This window comes from Rhinoraja longicauda, chromosome 3, assembly GCF_053455715.1.
Source record: "Rhinoraja longicauda isolate Sanriku21f chromosome 3, sRhiLon1.1, whole genome shotgun sequence".
In the NCBI taxonomy this organism is placed as follows: Eukaryota; Metazoa; Chordata; class Chondrichthyes; order Rajiformes; family Arhynchobatidae; genus Rhinoraja; species Rhinoraja longicauda.
The window spans coordinates 12498641-12519617 of NC_135955.1; the positions used below are offsets into that span (position 1 = coordinate 12498641).

Genomic DNA, 20977 nt, shown 5'->3' on the forward strand with positions numbered 1-20977 from the left:
TCCACAACCACACTGGAACTGCTCTGCATCAGGAGAGTCATAGAGTCATATGGTACAGAAACAGGCCATTCCGCCCAACTTGTCCATACCAACTAAGATTGCTATCTGAGCTTGCCCCATCATTTATGGGTGGCACAGTGGCGCAGCGGTAGAATGGCTGCCTTACACCACCAAAGACCCGGGTTCAATCCTGACTAAGGGTGCTGGCTGTGCGGGATTTGTATATTCTTGCTGTGACCATGTGGGTGTTCTCTGGGTGCTCCGGTTTCCTCCCACACTCCTAAGACGTACAGGTTTATAGCTTAATTGGCTTCAGTAAAATTGTAAAATTGTCCCTAGTGTGGAGGATAGTGCTAGCGTACGCTGGTCGGCACAGACTCGATGGGCCGAAGGGCTTGTTTCCACGCTATACCTCTAAAGTCTAAAGTAAGTCTAAATCTGCCTGCATTTGGCCCATATCCCTCTAAACCTTGATTTTCCATGTACCTGTCAAAATGTCTTTTAAACATTGTAATTGTAACCATCTCTACTGTTTCCTCTGGCAGCTCATCTCATATACCCTCTGCATGAAAACCCTGACCCCCAACGTCCACTTTAAATCTTTCCCCTCTCACCTTAAACCAATGCCCTCCAGTTTTGGATTCCCTAGGCCAGGAAAACGGATCATTCACCTTATCTATACCACTCATAATTTTATAAACTTCTACAAGGTCACTCCTTAACCTTCGCTCTAGCCTCTCCTTATAACTGAAGCCCTCCAGTCCTGATATTATGCTTGTGAATCATTTTAACACCCTTCCCTTCTAAACAATATCTATCCTTTAGCCAGGTCACCAAAATAGCAAGTGTGGTCTCACCAACATCTTGAACAATTGTAACATGGCGTCCCAACTATTGTACTCAATTCTCTGACCGAGGAAGACAAGTGTGTCAAGCACCTTCTTCACCACATCGTCTACCTGTGTTGCCACTTTCAAGGAACTATGCCTTCTACTGTCATCCTCTTTCAGGAGGGTAAAATTGTAGAGCTGTACAGCGCAGAAACAGAGCCTTCAGCCCACCTTGTCCAAGCCGACCAACTTGGGAGATTGGGCTGGTTTCATTTCTGATCCATTTTTCTGTCCAAATGTCTTTTAAAACTCATCAATTTTTATAGATTCCTCTGGCAGCTCATTCCAGACCCTCTGTGAAAAAGATGCTCCTGAGATCTCTCTTAAATCTCTTCCATCTTACCTTCAGCCTATGCCCTTTAGTTTTAGAATCCTTCACAATATTGTCTATTGTCTTTTGTCTATTAACACTATCCTACACACACTGGGGACAATTTACAATTATACCAATCCAATTAGCCTACATACCTGTACGTCTTTGGAGTGTGGGAGGAAACCGAAGATCTCAGAGAAGATCTCGGAGAAAACCCACGCGGTCATGGGGAGAACGTACAAATTCCCTACAGGCAGCACCCATAGTCGGGATCGAACCCGAGTCTCCGGCGCTGTAAGCACTGTAAGGCAGCAACTCTACCGCTACACCACTGTAGTGCCCTTGCTTGTCTTTATTCTGAGTGACTGATGTGACCGATGTCGGGACAGAAGATGGATCGCTGGCAACAATGTGGCCCTCCTTGACGAGCTCAATGCTTGGGTAGAAGAGATACAGAGAGGATGCTTCCATTAGTAGGAGAGTCTAGGACCAGAGGGCACAGCCTCAGAATAAAAGGACATACCATTAGAAAGGATTTATTCACAAAATGCTGGAGTAACTCAGCAGGCCAGGCAGCATCTCAGGAGAGAAGGAATGGGTGACGTTTCGGGTCGAGACCCTTCTTCAGACTGAAGAAGGGTCTCGTCCCGAAACGTCACCCATTCCTTCTCTCCTGAGATGCTGCCTGACCTGCTGAGTTACTCCAGCATTTTGTGAATAAATACCTTCGATTTGTACCAGCATCTGCAGTTATTTTCTTATACTACCATTAGAAAGATGAGAAGGAATTTCTTCAGTCAGATGGTTGTGAATCTGTAGAATTCATTGCCACACACAGCTGTGGAGGTTGTAAGGCAGAGTTTTACAGATTCTTAATTCGTAACGGTGTCAAGGGTTATGGGGAGAAGGCAGGAGAATGGGTTTGAGAGGGAAAGATAGAAAAGCCATGGAGTAGACTCGATGGACTGAATGGCCTACTTCTCCTACGACTTAGGCTCTCTTTGAACAGGCTGTTAGTGGAATGTCATCATCCATCTCCGCAGTCTCGGATGCGCCTGTACCTACGGACATCAGATTAGCCTTCCTGAGAGTGAGCCAGCAGAAAGCAACTGGCCTGGGTGGAGTACCCAACCACGTCCTGCAGCAGGGATCAGTGCTGGTCCCTCGCTGTTCATTGCCGAAATACATGAATCGGACGAGTAGATCAAGCATCATTTATCCAAGCTTGATGATGAAGATGCAAACCAGGCAGGTTGGGAAGAAGGATCAGGGGGGCCTCGGGGGATATGGACAGGCTAAATGAATGGGAAATAACTAGCAAATGGAATGAATGGTCCAATGGTTCCAACTTTAGATAGTTCCTCTGTCCCTCCCTTCCCCTCCTCCTTCCCAGATCTCCCTCTATCTTCCTGTCTCCACCTATATCCTTCCTTTGTCCCGCCCCCCTGACATCAGTCTGAAGAAGGGTCTCGACCCGAAACGTCACCCATTCCTTCTCTCCCGAGATGCTGCCTGACGTGCTGAGTTACTCCAGCATTTTGTGAATAAATCTATTTGTACCAGCATCTGCAGTTATTTTCTTATACTTAATGGTTCAATGGTTTATTTATTATCACGCGTACCCAGGTACTGTTAATTACTTTTTTTTGCATACAACTCAGCACGACTATCACCAAAAATGAGCACAATCCCCCGGTTACACCAGAATGTATAGAACAGCCCACTGACTCTGTATGCAAAAGGCGCCATTTTGCCGCCATTTTACAGTAAAATGTGAGGCAGAAAAACAATGTTACGGCAGAGTTATTTTTAATGGAGGGGCCAGCATCCCAAGCAATAGGTTTCAACCCAATATTATTCCACACACCTCCTCAGCAATGTGGACCGCACTTCCACACACCCTGCCACCATTTCTTCAATTCTCTGCGCCTGTCGTAAATGCTCTGATGACGAAACTTTTCCCAGTCATCTTTCATTAACTGTGGCTTCCCCTTCTGCCATAATTTGCAGAGTTGAAACCTTGACTGTCTCCAGTTCACGCACTTCTTCTCACTGCCTCTCCTCTCAGCCAGAGCAAGGATAGGCTTTCCTGACCTCCACCTTCCAGCTCAACAACAGTACTATGCAGTAGATCATCCTTCCATAACCGTTAATGAAATTCCACCCCCAGACACGTCTGGCACTAATCCTTTCAGAGCTTTGATTGGTATTGGTATTAGTATTGGTATTGATTTATTATCGTCACGTCTACAGTGCAAAACCTTGAGTGCTATCCAGTCGAATCATGCACTGCATGAGTACAATCAAGCCATATGCAAGCTTAAATGTCCCAACACAAAACGGCACCTAGCGATTTTCTCCAGAGATGCTGCCTGACCCACTGAGTTACTCTGCCATTTTGTGTCCATCACAAGTATAACTGGTAATGCAAAGAGAAAAATACCAAGGGCCGCATGGTGGTGAAGTGTTGGAGTTGCTGCCTTGCAGCGCTTGCAGCGCCGGGTTCGATTCCGACTACAGGTGCTGTCTGTACGGAGTTTGCATGCTCTCCTCATGACCGCGTGGGCTTTCTCCGAGATCTTCGGTTTCCTCCCATCCTCCAAAGACGTACAGGTTTGTAGGTTAATTGGCTTGGCATAAGAGTAAATTGTCCCTCGTGTGAGTAGGATAGTGTTAATATGCGGGGATCGCTGGTCGGTGTGGACTTGGTGGGCCGAAGGGCCTGTTTCCGTACAGTATCTCTAAACTAAACTTTAAAAAAATAAACTAAGCCAGAATGCAGAATATAGTGTTACAGCGTGACAGTTACAGAGAAAGTCTGTGCAAATAAATCCACATGCAACGTCCACAATGAAGTAAGTTAGAAGATTTCAAGGTACAAAGTTTCAAGCTTTTGTATCATATGCCCGTCAGGAGAGAGAAGAGGGCACGGTAGCGCAGCGGTAGAGTTGCTGCTTTACAGCGAATGCAGCGCCGGAGACTCAGGTTCGATCCTGACTACGGGTGCTGCACTGTAAGGAGTTTGTACGTTCTCCCCGTGACCTGCGTGGGTTTTCTCCGAGATCTTCGGTTTCCTCCCACACTCCAAAGACATACAGGTATGTAGGTTAATTGGCTGGGTAAATGTAAAAATTGTCCCTAGTGGGTGTAGGATAGTGTTAATGTACGGGGATCGCTGGGCGGCATGGACTTGGTGGGCCGAAAGGGCCTGTTTCCGGCTGTATATATATGATATATGATATGACTGCAGGGTGTGAGTGGTCCTTGAGTATGTTGGCTGTTTCCTGAGACAGCGTGAGGTCAATGGTGGGGTGTCTGGTGTCTACAGTGCATCTGTAGAAATTGGTGAGAGACAATTCCCTCACCTACTTTTCTGTCTCCACTTCGTACTCCCCTTGTTACTTTCCCATGCAACCACAGGAGATGCAACACCTCTATGACCTTATCCCTTCCTATAATCCAGAAGCCCAAACAGCCCTTGCAGGTAAAAAGAGCAATTCGTGTGTATTTTTGTCATCTAGTCTATTGCATTCAGTGGTCTCCTCTATAGTGGAGAACCGGTGCTTTGCAAAATGGTTCCCCAATCTGTACAAATACCTGTGCTTTGCAAAATGGTTCCCCAATCTGTACAAATACCTGTGCTTTGCAAAATGGTTCCCCAATCTGTACAAATACCTGTGCTTTGCAAAATGGTTCCCCAATCTGTACAAATACCTGTGCTTTGCAAAATGGTTCCCCAATCTGTACAAATACCTGTGCTTTGCAAAATGGTTCCCCAATCTGTACAAATACCTGTGCTTTGCAAAATGGTTCCCCAATCTGTACAAACACCTGTGCTTTGCAAAATGGTTCCCCAATCCGTTTGCACAGATACTGGAATCGTGAGCAAAACACAAAGTGCTGGAGGAACTCAGTGGGTCAGGCAGCTTTTGGGGAGGGAATTAAAGTGACAGTTCGGGTCGGGACCTGAGTGTCCTGTCACTTTCATTCTCCACCCCACTTCCATCTCTCTGTAGCCTCCTGGACAACTCCAATGAGGCCCAATATATTCCTATGGCACAGCACCTCAACTCCTGCACTTAATATTCAATTTTAATACTTAATTTATTCCGCCTGCATCAGAAGCAGTTCTGCTGAAGATCACCTGTAATATTAACACAAATCTATCCCCGCATTTGCTGCCTGATCCACTGCACATTTCCTGCATTCAAGAGAGAGCTAGATAGAGCTCTTAAGGATAGCGGAGTCAGGGGGGTATGGGGAGAAGGCAGGAACGGGGTACTGATTGAGAATGATCAGCCATGATCACGTTGAATGGTGGTGCTGGCTCGAAGGGCCGAATGACCTCCTCCTGCACCTATTGTCTATTGTCTCTCCTTTTGATTTGCAATTCAGCCACAGCGCAGACCTGCATTTGACATGCCCACTAGTTTCTCTCTCTCTCTCTCTCTCTCTCTCTCTCTCTCTCTGATTGCCCTTATTAATCTTTGAATCAGAGAGCTCCACAAGCAGTGGAATAACATTGTCTCACCCTATCTGAGATATTTCCTTTGAATGCCCAGTAACGAAGGAGGCCACAGAAAGTGGTCGACTTTGCCCAGTCCATTAAAGATACTGATCTGCCCACCATCAAAGGGATCTACGGAAGGTGCTGTTTCAAGAAGGTAGCCAATATCATCAAGAACCCACATCACCGTTGGTGTTACAATCAGGAAGAAGGAGCCTGAGAACCCAACCTCCAGGTTCAAGAACAGCCCCTTCTCATCAACGGTATCACAAAATGCTGGAGTAACTCAGCGGGTCAGGCAGCATCTCAGGAGAGAAGGAATGGGTGACGTTTCGGGTCGAGACCCTTCTTCAGACCTTCTTCTCATTAACTATTAGGTTTGTGAACCACGTTCGCAATCTGAACTACAGTGCCCTCCATAATGTTTGGGATAAAGTCCCTTCATTTATTTATTTGCCTCTGTACTCCACAATTTGAGATTTGTATTAGAAAAAATCACATGTGGTTAAAGTGCACATTGTCAGATTTTAATAAGGGCCATTTTTATACATTTTGGTTTCACCATGTAGAAAATACAGCAGTGTTTATACATAGCCCCCCATTTCAGGGCACCATAATGTTTGGGACACAGCAATGTCATATATGTCTGAAGTAGGGTCTCGACCCTAAACGTCACACATTCCTTCTCTCCAGAGATGCTGCCTGACCTGCTGAGTTACTCCAGCATTTTGTGATACCTTGTAAATGAAAGTAGTCATGTTTAGTATTTTGTTGCGTATCCTTTGCATGCAATAACTGTTTGAATTCTGCGAGTCATGGACATCACCAGTTGCTGGGTGTTTTCTCTGGTGATGCTCTGCCAGGCCTGTATTGCAGCCATCTTTAACTTATGCTTGTTTTGGGGGCTAGTCCCCTTCAGTTTTCTCTTCAGCATATATAAGGTAGTAACTTATTAACTTTATTTATATGCTGTAACTGTAATTCTTTTTTGTGCACAATCCGCAGGCATTGCCACTTTCATTTCACTGCACATCGTGTATGTGTATGTGACAAATAAATTTGACTTGACTTGACTTATTTGTTGTGTTGTTACAATAATGTACTTATAAAGCTGCAGCAAATAGGAATTTAATAGAAAATAGAAAATAGAAATAGAAAATAGGTGCAGGAGGAGGCCATTCGGCCCTTCGAGCCAGCACCGCCTTTCATTGTGATCATGGCTGATCATCCACAATCAGTAACCTGTGCCCAACTTCTCCCCATATCCCCTGATTCCATGAGCCCCCAGAGCTCTACCTAACTCTCTCTTAAATTCTTCCAGTGAATTGTCCTCCACTGCCCTCCGTGGCAGAGAATTCCACAAATTCACAACTCTCTGGGTGAAAAAGTTCCTTCTCACCTCAGTTTTAAATGGCTTCCCCTTTATTCTAAGACTGTGGCCCTTGGTTCTGGACTCCCCCAACATTGGGAACATTTTTCTTGCATATAGCTTGTCCAGTCCTTTTACAATTTTATATGTCTCTATAAGATCCCCTCTCATCCTTCTAAACTCCAGTGAATACAAGCCTAGTCTTTTCAATCTTCCCTCATATGACAGTCCCGCCATCCCAGGGATCAATCTCATGAACCTACGCTGCACTGCCTCAATTACAAGGATGTTCTTCCTCAAATGAGGAGATCAAAACTGCACCAGTACAAATGACAATTAAATACTCTTGACCATTGCAAACGACGTCCACCCTCTCTGTAACTTAAAGCTACCTAGTTTTCTCACTAACGTAGTTCTGATAATAGGTATATTTTTAAAGTAATAGCAGAAATGTTAACTCTGCTATTACTCACTTAAAAAAAAATATTCAAGGGAAGCGTGTCAGTATTAAATTGCCCTTTAGTTTAGATTAGAGATACAGCGCGGATACGGGGCCCCTCGACCCACTGAGTCCGCGCCCACCAGCGATCACCTTTACACAAGTTCGATCCTACATTCTCAGGACAACTTACAGAAGCCAATTAACTTACAAACCTGCGCGTCTTTGGGGATGTGGGAGGAAACCAGAGTGCCCGGAGAAAACCCACGCGGTCACAGCAGTTTGTTTCTCTCTGCGGCCGCTTCCATCGTGTCGAAAAGGACCAGTAGACCGCCAGTGGACCGCCAGTGGATCGCCAGTGGACCGCCTGTGGACCACGTTGAACGACCCGAAGCCCGGCCCAGCGCTACAGAGATGAAGGTCGCAGCCTATCTGAAAGCGAACCTCCCCCCTCCCCGGTCCCTTCACCGTTTCCGCCTCTTACCCCATGGCCAGAGCTGGAAGGATGGGAGGTGGGGTGGGGATGGGAGGGGAGGAGAGGAATGGAGGGGTGCGGGGGAGGGGGATAAGGGGAGGGGTTGGCGGAGGAGGGGAGGTGGGGAAGGGTGGGGGAAAGAGGGAGGGAGAGGAGGGATAGAGAGAGGGGAAATCGAGGGAGGGGGAGAGAGGGGGATTGGGACAGAGGGGGGTGGAGAGGAGGAGGGAGGGAGGGTGGAAGGGGAGGAGAGGGAGTGAAGGGGTGAGGGGAGGGAGGAGAAAGAGACGTGTGAAGAGAGAAGGGGGAGAGAGGGGGATTGAGGGGATTGGGACAGAGGGGGTGGAGAGGAGGAGGGAGGGTGGAAGGGGAGGAGAGGGGGTAAAGGGGTGAGGGGAGGGAGGAGAAAGAGACGAGTGTGAAGAGGGAAGGGGGAGAGTGTGGAGGAGGAGTGAGGGAGGGAGGAGCGCATCTGAGAGGGGGTGGGGGAGGATCTGTCAGCGGAGTGTGGGGGGGGGGGGGGGGGTGTCGGAGAGGAGGAGGATCCATCAACCGGGCGGGGGAGACGCGGCAGCGGCGGCTAGGGCTGTTTCAGCCGCACTGCAGTCCTTCTGCTGGGGGTGGGAGGGAGGGGGGACTCGCTGCCGAACTGTTGCAAGAAGCTCAGGTGGGGGACGTGGGGGAGAGAGAGAGACAGACTGACGCACAGCCATCAATCGTCCTGGTGTCGTGGGTATATCTTCCCTCTCAGCCCACCCCCCCCCCCCCCCCCCCACCCCACCGGCGGCACAGCACTGCAGGAGGGTCTGGTAGCTGAGGAGTGGGAGTGGGAGTGGGGGGGGGAGGCCATTCGGTCCATCTCCGCTCTGCTGCCGTCTCTCGGAAGACTGACGTGTGTGTCTCTCTCTCTCTCCCCTCTCTCTCTCTCCCCTCTCTCTCTCTCTCCCCTCTCTCTCTCTCCCCTCTCTCTCTCTGCACAAGGCAGCAGGTTATGACCCAGTCGGGGAGTGAACACGGTGAAGGATGGCTTCATCGTCCTCAGCTTTTCCAATGGTTACCCAAACTAGGTCATGTGTAATGGTCACGGCGATGAGAGTCGCTGCCCCGTAGTTCCAGAGACCCGGGGTACGAACCTGACCTCGAGCGCTGTGTGTGTGTGTGTGTGTGTGGTGTCTGTGTCTGTGTGTTGTGTGTGTGTGTGTGTTGTCTGTCTGTGTGTGTGTGTGTGTGTGTGTGTGTGTGTGTGTGGTGTCTGTTTGTGTGTGTGTGTGTGTGTGTGTGTGTGTGTGTGTGTGTGTGGTGTCTGTGTGTGTGTCTGTCTGTGTGTGTGTGAGCGTGTGTGTTGGCTGTGTATGTGTGTGTGTGTGTTGTCTGTGTGTGTGTGTGTGTGTGTGTGTGTGTGTGGAGTTTGTGTGTGTGTGTGTGTTGTCTGTGTGTGTGCGTGTGTCTGTGTGTGTGCGTGTGTCTGTGTGTGTGCGTGTGTCTGTGTGTGTGTGTGTGTGTGTGTGTGTGTGTGTGTGTGTGTCTGTGTGTGTGTGGTGTCTGTCTGTCTGTGTGGAGTTTGTGTGTGTTGTGTGTGTTGTCTGTGTGTGTGTGTTGTGTGTGTCTGTCTGTGTGTGTGTGTGAGCGTGTGTGTGTGGAGTTTGTGTGTGTGTGTGTGTGTTGTCTGTGTGTGTGCGTGTGTCTGTGTGTGTAGTGTGCGTCCGTGTGTGTGTCTGTCTGTGTGTGTGTGTGTGTGTGTGTGAGTGTGTGTGTGTATTGTGTGTTGTGTGTGTGTGTGTCTGTCGTCTGTGTGTCTGTGTGTGTGCATTGTGTGTGTGTTTGTGTGCGTGTGTGTCTGTCTGTCTGTGTGTGTGTGTGGAGTTTGTGTGTGTTGTGTGTGTGTTGTCTGTGTGTGTGTGTTGTGTGTGTTCTCCCTGTGACTGCCTGGGTTTTCTCAGGCTGATCAGGCTTGTCCCACATCCCAAAGACGCGCAGGTCTGTAGGTTAATCGGCCTCTGTTAATTGTCCCCGGAGTGTGTGGGTGAGTTGTTGAGATTGTGAAGAGAAGATAACATGGGATCGGCGCAGTATCGGTGTATGTGTGGCGTACACGAAGTGCTGGAGTAACTCAGGGGACAAGGCAACATCTGTAAATCTGTAAATGAGAAAGTGGGATCGCATAGAATGAGTGTGAACGAGCGGCCGATGGTCGGTGTGGACTCAGTGTTTCCTGTTTCCAACTTCACATCCTCTTAAATTTGCGAATCCTAGGAGCAGAATAAGGCCGTTCGGCCCATCGTTTACTCCGCCATTCAATCATGGCTGGTCTGTCTCTCCCTCCTAACCCCATTCTCCTGCCTTCTCCCCATAACTCCTGACACCCATACTAATCAAGAATCTATCAATCTCCGCCTTAAAAATGCCCACTGACTTGGCCTCCACAGCCTTCTGTGACAATGAATCCCACAGATTCACCACCATCTGACTAAAGAAATCCCTCCTCATCTCTTTTCTAAAGGTACGTCACTTTATTCTGAGGCTTTGGTCTCTTGGTCCTAGGTTCTCCCACTGGTGGAAACATCCTCTCCACATCCACTCCATCCAAGTCCTTCCACGATTCGGTAAGTTTCAATGAGGTCCCCCTGAAACTCAATCAATCTCTGGGGGGGGGGGGGGGGGGGTTATGGCGAAGACAGACACGAGAAGCTGGAGTAACTCAGCGGGTCAGACAGCATCTCGAGAAAAGGAATAGGTGACGTTTCGGGTCGGGACCCTTCTTCAGAGATGGGGAGATGTGTGTCGACGACATTTCGTGCTGGAACTGGTGTCTGCTGCTGTTTCTGGAGACGGTGGGTCGGGCACAGAGTCTAAAACAGTCCCATTATTAATCTGAGCAAAATACACATCCTATCCAATAAAGAGCTTCAGAAAACGTCATTGGAACCGAATCTGCGGTTCAATAAAACGGCGCTGATACATAAAGGTATTTAATTTTGTAAATTACCTTTGATGGTCGGAGATATACAGACATTAGAGACACAAAACTCCGTATTAACCCCCCCCATTCCACCCCTCTTCGTCCACTGAACGCAAGACCATTGTATTTTTAATTGTCTTTGAGATGTGGGCTAGTTCGCGGGAGCGGCTAAGCGAGGTTGTGTTAAAGAAAAAAAATACGTTCGCAAGTCTCTTGAAACTAATTCTGATCCCGGGCAGAGAAAGGCAAGAAGCAATCTTCCAATTGCCCTTTAAATAGATTCCCAGACGTCCGACATTTTCTCGACATCCCTCCTGCCCCAACGACACACTCGACGATTCACCCAAATTACTAAAACATTGAAACCAGAGGAGCCTTTTCCGAGAGAGGGGGGTCGCGGTGAACGAACAACGATGTGTTGGTTCGGAATCTCGTCGCCGGCGGTTGAACAGAAAGCGGGATCACAAAACATCTTCCTACTTTACACCATTTTACCGAACCATGAGAATGAGAGAGAGAGAGGGAGAGAGAGAGAGAGAGAGAGAGAGAGAGAGGGAGGGAGGGAGGGAGGGAGGGAGGGAGGGAGGAGAGAGAGAGAGAGAGAGAGAGAGAGAGAGAGAGAGATGGGGGTGGGGGCGGGATGGTGTCATTCCTTGCCCACAGTAGCTGGAGAGGAGATAATCTGGTCCCGTTTATCAAAGGGTGAAAAATCCACCTTCAAACATTTGCAGGGGCTCGTTTATAAATCCCGATGGAACTGCTCACCCTCCTCCTCACCCAATCTGGGACATTTCTCCCCCACCCCACACACACACAACCCAGCTCACCCGGCTACCAAACCAGAGACACGCCAGCTCAGCCGCGGGATTGAGATGAGTAAGAGAAATATTGACCATGAGAGGCAGGTGCGCGGATTGAAAGACAGCGAGGTATTCGGTTTATTTGAGGGAGGGGGGGGATATGGATTCCACCGTACCCCGGTGTATGGGGAGGTGGTGGGTGGGTGGGTGGGGGTCGAGAGAAGCCTGGACACGATGGGTGTCGGTGTGTCGGAGTGACACCTAGATACTGCAGTCAGTGAAACCAGAGCCGCCCACCATCAATATTCATTGAGGCTTCTGGTGTTAGAAATCCCCACCCGCGGGGTTGAGGCACAAGGTGGGGATTTAAAATCCCCCTACACACACACACACACACACCTCCTCCTCGATTTATTTCCACCCTTAAATAGCAATCGATCCCGCGATCGATCCCCACAGGGGCGATATGGACAATCTTAGCCTTGGCGTGTGACTGATAGCCGAGGTTTGTGTCTACATCAGCGCTCTTTGATGGGAGAGCGAAGGGGAGATGTGATAGTATTTGTGATTGGGGAGGGGAGGGGAGGGGGGTGGGGGGAAGGAGTCGTTCTCTTCAGAAGCCCCGTCCATCACATGGGGGTCACATGGGGAACATCTGCCAACCAACGAGACGGCGACGCCTCGTCAACCGAACAAGAGGAGACTTCGCTGGATATAAATGCGTGGGAGCGCTGCACGAAATCCCAGTGTTACAGAACGGCTACAGGGGGGAGTAGATATCAAGGGGGTCTCTCTCTCTCTCTCTCTCTCTCCCTCCCTCCCTCTCTCTCTCTCTCTCTCTCTCTCTCTCCTCTCCCACCCATCTATTTATCACTCATTGCCCCACCCCTCTCCCCGTTTTACATTTATTTTACCATTGTGTTCTTGTTTGGAAAGTCTACCCCCAATTTTATGCCTATTTTGCCACCAGCTACTATGGTTTGCCAGACGAAGATCGTGGCCGACGAGGAGATGCCGGGCCCAAAGAGCGACCCGATCGTCTCTTCCAGCCAGATGTGGCCTCCGCCGGCCGCTCAGCCCCCCTCCGGCACCCCCTCCGGCACCCCCTCGCCCCCGGCTTTGCTGGAAGCCACGGCCGCCGGAGACCAGCGTCGCAAAAGGGACGCGGTCTTCATTCGGGAATTCGAGCAGAGCGACCGGGAGAGCGTACGGCGGATCTTCTACGACGGTATCATGGAGAGAATTCCCAACACGGCCTTCAGAGGGTTAAAACAGCAATCCTGGATTATTCTCCTCTACTTGAGCTTGACCGGTAAGCGGGATCTAATCGGAATGTACAAGGACACCTGCGATGTGAAATTCCCAGTTTAACGCCGCTGTGTTTAAGACACGTTATCGGGTTGTTTTTTTTTAACCGATTTGTCAAAGGTTGCAGACTAGCTTTGTGAATCCTTGAGGGACGAGATGCACAAACGTTACGTTTTTTGTGTGTTAAAAATATCTGGAATTATTGCCATTTTTGAATTATTTAATCGCTATGTTTTCATTTTAGAGAAGAAAAAGAGAGACACTATTTGTGACGATCATTTTAATCTTTAACAAAAAAAACAAAAAAAAAAGTTCTCGGTCAGAAATCATTTGAGAATGAGAGAGAGAGAAAAAAAAAACACAGATGACCCCCGAACCGCATTGCGAATGTAAGTGGAGCTGGGTTTGGATGGGAGTCACACTGGCTGAGAGGTACCCCGGTGGTCCCGACCCATTCACTCCGACTGGAGCTACACCGACCCAGGCGAACTCAGCTTGGACTCACCCAACGAGGTGTTATCTTGGACTGGATCTATGCTGGCCCAATGAGATGTCATCTTGACTGGATCTATTCTGGCCCAATGAGATGTCATCTTGACTGGATCTATTCTGGCCCAAAGAGATGTCATCTTGACTGGATCTATTCTGGCGCAATGAGATGTCATCTTGGACTGGATCTATGCTGACCCAATGAGATGTCATCTTGGACTGGATCTATGCTGACCCAATGAGATGTCATCTTGGACTGGATCTATGCTCACTTAATGAGGTGTCATCTTGGACTGGATCTATGCTCACTCAATGAGATGTCATCTTGGACTGGATCTATGCTCACCCAATACAAAGTCACCTTGACTGGATCTATGTTGGCCCAATGAGATGTTACTTTAGACTAGATCTATACTCACCCACTGAGATTTTTTTCCAGAGACTGGGTTGATACTGACCCAATAAGATGATACCTTGGATGGATCTATACCAATCCAATAAGATGTTACCTCAAAAAGACACAGAGTGCTGGAGTAACTCAGCAGGCCAGGCAGCATCTCTGGTGAACATGGATAGGTGATGTTTTGGGTCGAGACCCTTCTTCAGATCCAAAGGATGTTAGCCTAGATTGTATCTGCACTGACCTAATGGGATGTTACCTTAGACTGGCTCTATGCTGATCCAGTGAGATGTTACCTTGGATTGGAGCTATACTGACTCACTAGAGTGACAGCTTGGACAGAAGCCATACTGAATCATTGGATTAATGGTTGGGATGGAATCTAGAGGGCTGCAGTGGGCCTCAGTTGTGAGATGTGTAGGAAGGAGCTGCAGATGCTGGTTTACACCGAAGATAGGCACAAAATGCTGGAGTAACTCAGCGGGTTAGGCTGCATCTCTGGAGAAAAAGAATAGATGACATTTCGGGTCGAGATCCTTCTTCAGACTCTTGTCTATATGGGCTGTGAGATGCTGGACTGAAAACATACCGACCAAAGCAACTCAACAGGGACTTCTACTGAAATCTCATGGCCCTTGCTGGACTGGATCTTTACTGACCCAGTTGGGCTCGGGTGGAGATTGTTGGAGGGGGTGGTGCATCGATCAAGTGGGGTGGGATGAGTTGGAGTGGGGTGGGGGGGGGGATGGGGGGATGCAGAACTGGGGTTCCTGAAGCATCACCCTTCACAGAGGGTCAATACCTGCTGTGGGAAGAGGCAAATTCTGTTGCAGAAAACACACAGCGAAAATGCAAAAGTTTACTTTAACCCAGGTACCCTTTAATATGGAATCCCAATCCTACACTGGTCTCCTAATTGAGGAATTCTTGACATGGTAGCCTCCACAGGATCCCTTAATGTTCTCATATATGGATTATTCTACATAAATACCTTTCTAAGCTTCCCTTCCACCAATCCCCTAAATATGGTTATCTTTCTATTACCTTCAGTGTGGGTTACCTATCTAGGTACCCTTAAAATGGCAACTGCTCAGTTTAACCCTACCCAGGTACCTTACAGAGAACACACGTGTAGTTTCCTTGCCCAGCTCCCCACGTCTTGGAGTATCGGTCCCGGCCCAGAGTTTTGCTCTCTAAACAGGATACCCTAACCATGTGAACCTTGCCTTAACCCAGCAATCTCCCCCATTACCCTTCATCTTCACCCAGATACTTCATCTTAACCCAACTCCCTTCACCTTCTCCCAAACCTCCCTTGTCTTAACCCTCATCCCCTTTACCCAGATATCATCGTCATGTGTTCATGTGTGACTGATCTGCTCTGCTAAGAACGTTCCATTTATTTTGCATTTCAACATTGCACTTATTTTTTCATCCACCTCTCGTAAATGTTTATCACTCACTGTATAAACTTGCATCTCATGCAGACAGAAGCAAAAGCAAAAATACCCGCAGGTGCTGGAGATCTGAGGTAAAATAGAAATCACCGGCAATGCTCAGCAGGGCAGGCAGCATCTGTGAGGAAGGAAACAGAGTCAACGATTCAGGCTGATGACCATTGGAACAATTATCACTCTGAATTGTTAAACATTGGTTTTCCCTCTTGGGTTGTAGAAACAAAGAGCTGCAGATGCTGGTTTGTTGTGAGGATAGACACAGAGTCCAGCACTTTGTGTCTATCTCCCTCGGGGTTTCAACATTCTCTGTTTGATTTCCAATTGGAAAAATCCCAGGGGAATAATACAGTTGACTGAATTCCATAGATAGGGATGAGGAATATCCCATACGGATATATGGTGAACTGTATCCCATGGGGATATGCAGCGTCCATTACACTGCAAAGAGAGAGTGAGTAGGAATATCCCATCGGAGTATCTACATCCCTCAGAGCCAGAGAGTAAGAATTTCCCAGGAATATGTAGTGGTCACTACGTCCCATGCTGAGAGAGAAGGATCCCATGGGAATATTAGAGGAGCCAACACCCAATAGAGTCAGAGATTAGAAACAATCGATGGGAAATGTAGTGTCCATAGAAACATAGAAACATAGACAATAGGTGCAGGAGGAGGCCATTTGGCCCTTTGAGCCAGCACCGCCATTCATTGTGATCATGGCTAATCATCCACAATCAGTAACCTGTGCCCAACTGCTCCCCAGATCCTGGGACATCCCAAAGAGATGGAGCAAGAATGCCTCCAAAATATGTAGTGTTCACTACACCCTATGATCAGAGAGTGTGAAGATCCTATGGGAATATATATGTGGTATCCACTACATCCCAAGTTTAGAGTGTGGGAATATGCCACAGGAAAATATAAATTCCACCACATCTGGTAGACTTTATAGGCTTGCAGGCCGGTTTCATGTGATAGAGTGATCCCATGGGAATATGTAGAGCTAAGGCATCCCATGCTCAGAGAATGGGGAGATACCATGGGAATAGATAGTATCTACTGCACCTCATGCTCAGAGAGGAAGGTGAACCCATCTGAAGATTGTTGCCACTTCCATTTCAGAGAATTCCATTAACATGCATGTGTGCATACATGTGTGTGTGTGCGTGTGTGTGTGTGCATACACGCGTGTGTGTGTGTGCCTGTTGGGTGTGCCTGTTGTGAGGGTGCCTCCTAGTGAAGAGGGTTGTCGGAGTGGTGCACTTGTGAATGACGTGGCCTGGCAGACCCTGTGTTAACGATGTGAATGAAACTGCTGTTTAAACCATGTGGTCGGTTTTGGTGATAGAACAGGTTAATAAAACGCGGTACTTACTGTGTTGGGGACTCTTGCGGACACCTTCTGCAGTTGAGGCAAACGAACCATGTAAGTATATAAATACATAGGCATTATTACCTTTACAACAAAGACAATGCACGATAAATGTATTTCTCTATTTTTATATGTCTGTAATATACACCTCTGGGGTTGTTCCGAAATAAACACTCCATTCTCTTTTCTGACAGGTATCGTTTATTTCTCTCCCTTGTCTCCATAGTAATGTGCTTTTATCTGACCGAATCCTTGCTGCTGACCTGCTGGGTGCCCATTTTACTGTTGGGCTCCAGATACCACTACAGTAGGAAAGTTATCGTCAGCTATCTTGAGTGCGCACTGCAAACCGACATGTCAGATATTGAGCAATATTACATGAAACCAGCAGGTAAGTTCCCGAGATTTGGGTGTTGAGGCAGAATTATTTTTGCGGGATTCTTTTTTCCGACCTTCAAATTATAGGTTGCTTTGTGTTCTGTGGTAAACCGTGGTGTGTGGGGAGGAGGGGGAGGGGGGGGGGGGGGAAGGGTGGTGGATGCTGTGGAGTTTGGAATGAACTGATGTTTTGCATTGTAGACTCACCATGTACAAGTTGTTTTGTGCAGAGGGTGGTGGAATTAATTCCCCTCAACAGGAGGGTGAGGAGGGGGGCACTTGAACTGTGGGCTCAATAGATTTTGATCGGTTGTATGAGAGGTCAATGGTGGTTATGAATTGGGTGGTGAGAACAGCTCAAGGAGCTGAATAAAGAATATTTTCATTCAGTAACTTGCAACCCCCTGGACACGGGCTCTCCTCATTGAAAATACTGATAGCTGGGGTGAGAGATTAATCCCGTCAGACGCCCTCAGTAAGTCAGTGGGATCAATGATGGAGAAAATGGGAGAGCACAGTGAAGCACCTGGTAGAGTTGCTGCCTCACCCACGCCAAAGACCCGGCTTCAATCCTGTCCTCGGCTGCTGTCTGTGTGCGTGGAGTTTTAATGTTCTCCCTGTGACCGTGTGGGTTTCCTCTGGGTGCTGTGGCTTCCACCCTCATCCCAAAGACGTGCAGGTTGGGAGGTTAATTGGCCCTCTGTAAATTGCCCCTAGTGTGTAGGGAGTGGATGGGAAAGTGGCACAACAAAGAGGTCATGTGAACGGGCGATCGATGGTCGGCATGGACTCGGTGGCCTGAATGGTTTCTTTTCATGAGGTATCTTTCAAACCAGTCAATCAAATGAAGTATTAGGAAGCATTTGTTCAGTCCATTTCTCAAAGCTGACAGTCTAATCCCAGACCCCTCGTTGTTGCCAGATCCTCGTAATTCTTGACTCTTCTACAGACAAAGACCCTCACCCTTTGGTTTCTTTAATGTCTCCATGTGTACCAGCTTTCTTAGTTAAAAACATTCCAAAGCTTCACAAGAGAAGACATTTTTCCTTCTTTGAGTCTTTCATGGACAACCCCTTATTTTGAAACTGCACCCGCTGCTCCTACATGTCCCTTGTGAGGGCAAAACATCCTCTCTGCATCTACTCTTCAGAATCCTTATCTCAATAAGATCATAATGCCATCAGACATAGGAACACAAGCAGGCCATTCGGCTCATCAGGTCTGCTCCGCCATTGAATCGGCTGATCTATTTTTCCTTCTTATCAACCCCATTCTCCTGCCTTCTCCCCATAACCTTTAATGCCCATACTGATCAAGAACTTATCAATCACCACTTTTAAAATACCCAACAACGGCCTCCACAGCGGTCTGTGGCAATGAATTCCACAGATTCTGGCGAAAGAAATCCTCCTCTTCTCCATTCTAAAGGTACCTCCTTTTATTCTGAGGCTGCGCCCTCTGGTCCTAGACTCTCCCAAAAGTGGAAACATCCTCTCCACATCTACTCTATCCAGGCCTTGCACTATTCGGTGAGGTTCAATAAGGCCCCCTTTATTGAGGTATCAAGTAAGAAAACCAAACCTGTAAACCGCACCTGGACTGCAGGTGTGGCCGACATTCCCTGAAGAATTTTCACAGGTTGACCCGACTTTTGTGTTCCAGACCCTGCTTTTTATAGGCCAACATTCCCATTGCATTCCTAGTCATTTGCACCCACCTGCCTGCGCTCCTAGTTCATAAGTCATCGGAGCAGAATTAAGCCATTCGACCCATCGAGCTTACTCCACCATTCAATCATGGCTGATCTAACTTTCCCTCTCAACCCCATTCTCCTGCCTTCTTAGAACGTTTCTTAGAACGTTCAACTCTTCGAATTGTATTTTATGTTGCTCTTCCTCCTGCTAGGTTGGAACCTCACATTCCCCCCACATTATTCCCCATTGACCCTGACTTTCCTCAACCCTTTCAAGTCGTGAACAATCCTTAGCAGAATCTCCTCATTTTAGACAATAGACAATAGGTGCAGGAGGAGGCCATACGGCCCTTCGAGCCAGCACCACCATTCAATGTGATCATGGCTGATCATTCTCAATCAGTACCCCGTTCCTGCCTTCTCCCCATACCCCCTGACTCCGCTATCCTTAAGAGCTCTATCTAGCTCTCTCTTGAATGCATTCAGAGAATTGGCCTCCACTGCCTTCTGAGGCAGAGAATTTTGTGGTCGGGCGGGGAAGGTGAAGGATAGAAACCCAGGTTTTACCTTTCAAACCCTGTCAATATTTAATAAGTCAACAGTCTGCCCTATTTACAGGACAAAGCTCTCTGTCCCTTTCACTGTGATAACATTAGGAATATTTTATGAAGAACCAGCCGCTATTAACATATTCCCTCAATCCAACGTTCCACTCAAGTGGACAAGTGCAATCGTTCATCTTGTTAACTTTTAGGTCGGAAGAAAATCAGAAATGTTTCTTTATATTTTGTTTGCTATTGTAGTATTGTTTGTCAGATGAATTCAATCGTATCTTTTGGGGCAACGGGTTTAATGATTGTATATTTGTCAGTTTTGACGGCTGGTTAGAGTGTGAGCAGTAGTGAATGTTGTGGGGGAGAATTCTAGTTGCCAGGTTTGGCTGGGGTAGTCTAGACCATCAGTCATGTTTCTCTCCCCCCGCGCCCCCCACCCCTCCCCCCTCCTCCCACCTGATCTCTCTTCCCCATCACTTTATCCACTTAGTCCATGGTAACATTGCCCACATTTAGCACAGTCAAGATAGACACCAGGTGCTGGAGTAGCTCAGCGGGACAGACTCTGGAGAGAAGGAATGGGTGACGTCTGGTCGAGACCCTTCTTCAGACTCAGGGGAGAGGGAGACACAGAGATGTAGAAAGGTAAGGTGTGAAAACAAGACATCAAAGGGGATGGAGTTCAAGGAAAATGTAGAATAGTTCATTGTTAGCTAGGGGAAGGTGACAAACGAGGCATATAAAGTTAACATTTAATCAGGACAGTCAGATTGGTCGGAGAATTAGGATAGGGGAGGGATGTAGAGAGGGAAAGCAAGGGCTACTTGAAGTTAGAGAAGTCACTATTCATACCGTTGGGTTGCTAGCTCTTAGGGCTAAGGGAATCAAAGGATATGGGTAAAAAGCCGGAACGGGGTACTGATTCTGGATGATCAACCATGATCATATTGAATAATCGTGGTGCAGGCTCGAAGGGCCGAATGGCCTATTTTCTATATTTCTATATTTCTATACCTCCACTGAAAGGTTAACAGCGTATTTAAATTAAACATAACAAACAACCGTGGCAAAAACTGTGCCATTGTTACATGTGTCGAGATACAGTGAAAAGCTTTGTTTTGCAGTCCAGTAAAATAGTGTAAACCGAGTAGATTTCTTCTGTGGCAGTACACAATGAGTTGCCAGATTTCCAGCTTCATCTTGACCGTAAAGGCCCATTGTCCTGCCCTTTTGCATTTGGAATATTGGAATATCTTCAAGAGTCAATAATATTTTATTGTCTTAGGTCCCGAAACGGAAAAATGAAATTCTTACTTGCAGCAGCACAACATGAAATGTAAACATGGTACTCAGTAGATATCACGGCAAACAACAAAAAGAAGTTCAACATATAAAAACAAACAATAGTGCAAAGATGAAAAAAACAATGCCCCCTCAAGTCCCTCGTGCAATCAAGGCAGTTCGTAGTTCAGAGTTTGATTGGAGGTTGTGGTGTTCAACAGCCTGATGGTTGTTGGGAAGAAGTTGTTCCTGAATCTGGAAGTTACAGTTTTCAGGCTCCTGTACCTTCTTCCCG

General features: G+C 47.6%; 1 protein-coding gene and 1 long non-coding RNA gene across 11 annotated transcripts in view; one reads left to right on the forward strand and one right to left on the reverse strand.

The window, feature by feature from the left end:
- LOC144592324 (uncharacterized) overlaps positions 1-8419 on the reverse strand; it is a 90768-nt gene extending 82349 nt beyond the window's left edge. For both annotated transcript variants that reach the window (XR_013547111.1, XR_013547112.1), the window contains exon 1: positions 7734-8419. This is a non-coding gene — a long non-coding RNA (uncharacterized LOC144592324). The remainder of the gene's footprint in view (positions 1-7733) is intronic.
- Positions 8420-10117: 1698 nt separating this feature from the next.
- nat8l (N-acetyltransferase 8-like) overlaps positions 10118-20977 on the forward strand; it is a 66724-nt gene continuing 55864 nt past the window's right edge. For 2 of the 9 annotated variants that reach the window (XR_013549631.1, XM_078431727.1), the window contains exons 1-2: positions 12704-13064; positions 17003-17167. Coding sequence is in view for 8 of the 9 variants with exons in the window: in XM_078431727.1 (XP_078287853.1) it covers positions 12704-13064; positions 17003-17167 (526 nt within the window). In the remaining variant the exon portion in view is untranslated. Of the gene's footprint in view, positions 10494-10540; positions 10597-10745; positions 10959-11858; positions 11882-12126; positions 12258-12703; positions 13065-17002; positions 17168-20977 lie in introns of those variants that run through there. The other 7 variants (XM_078431753.1, XM_078431740.1, XM_078431767.1 and 4 more) reach the window with 7 other exon arrangements.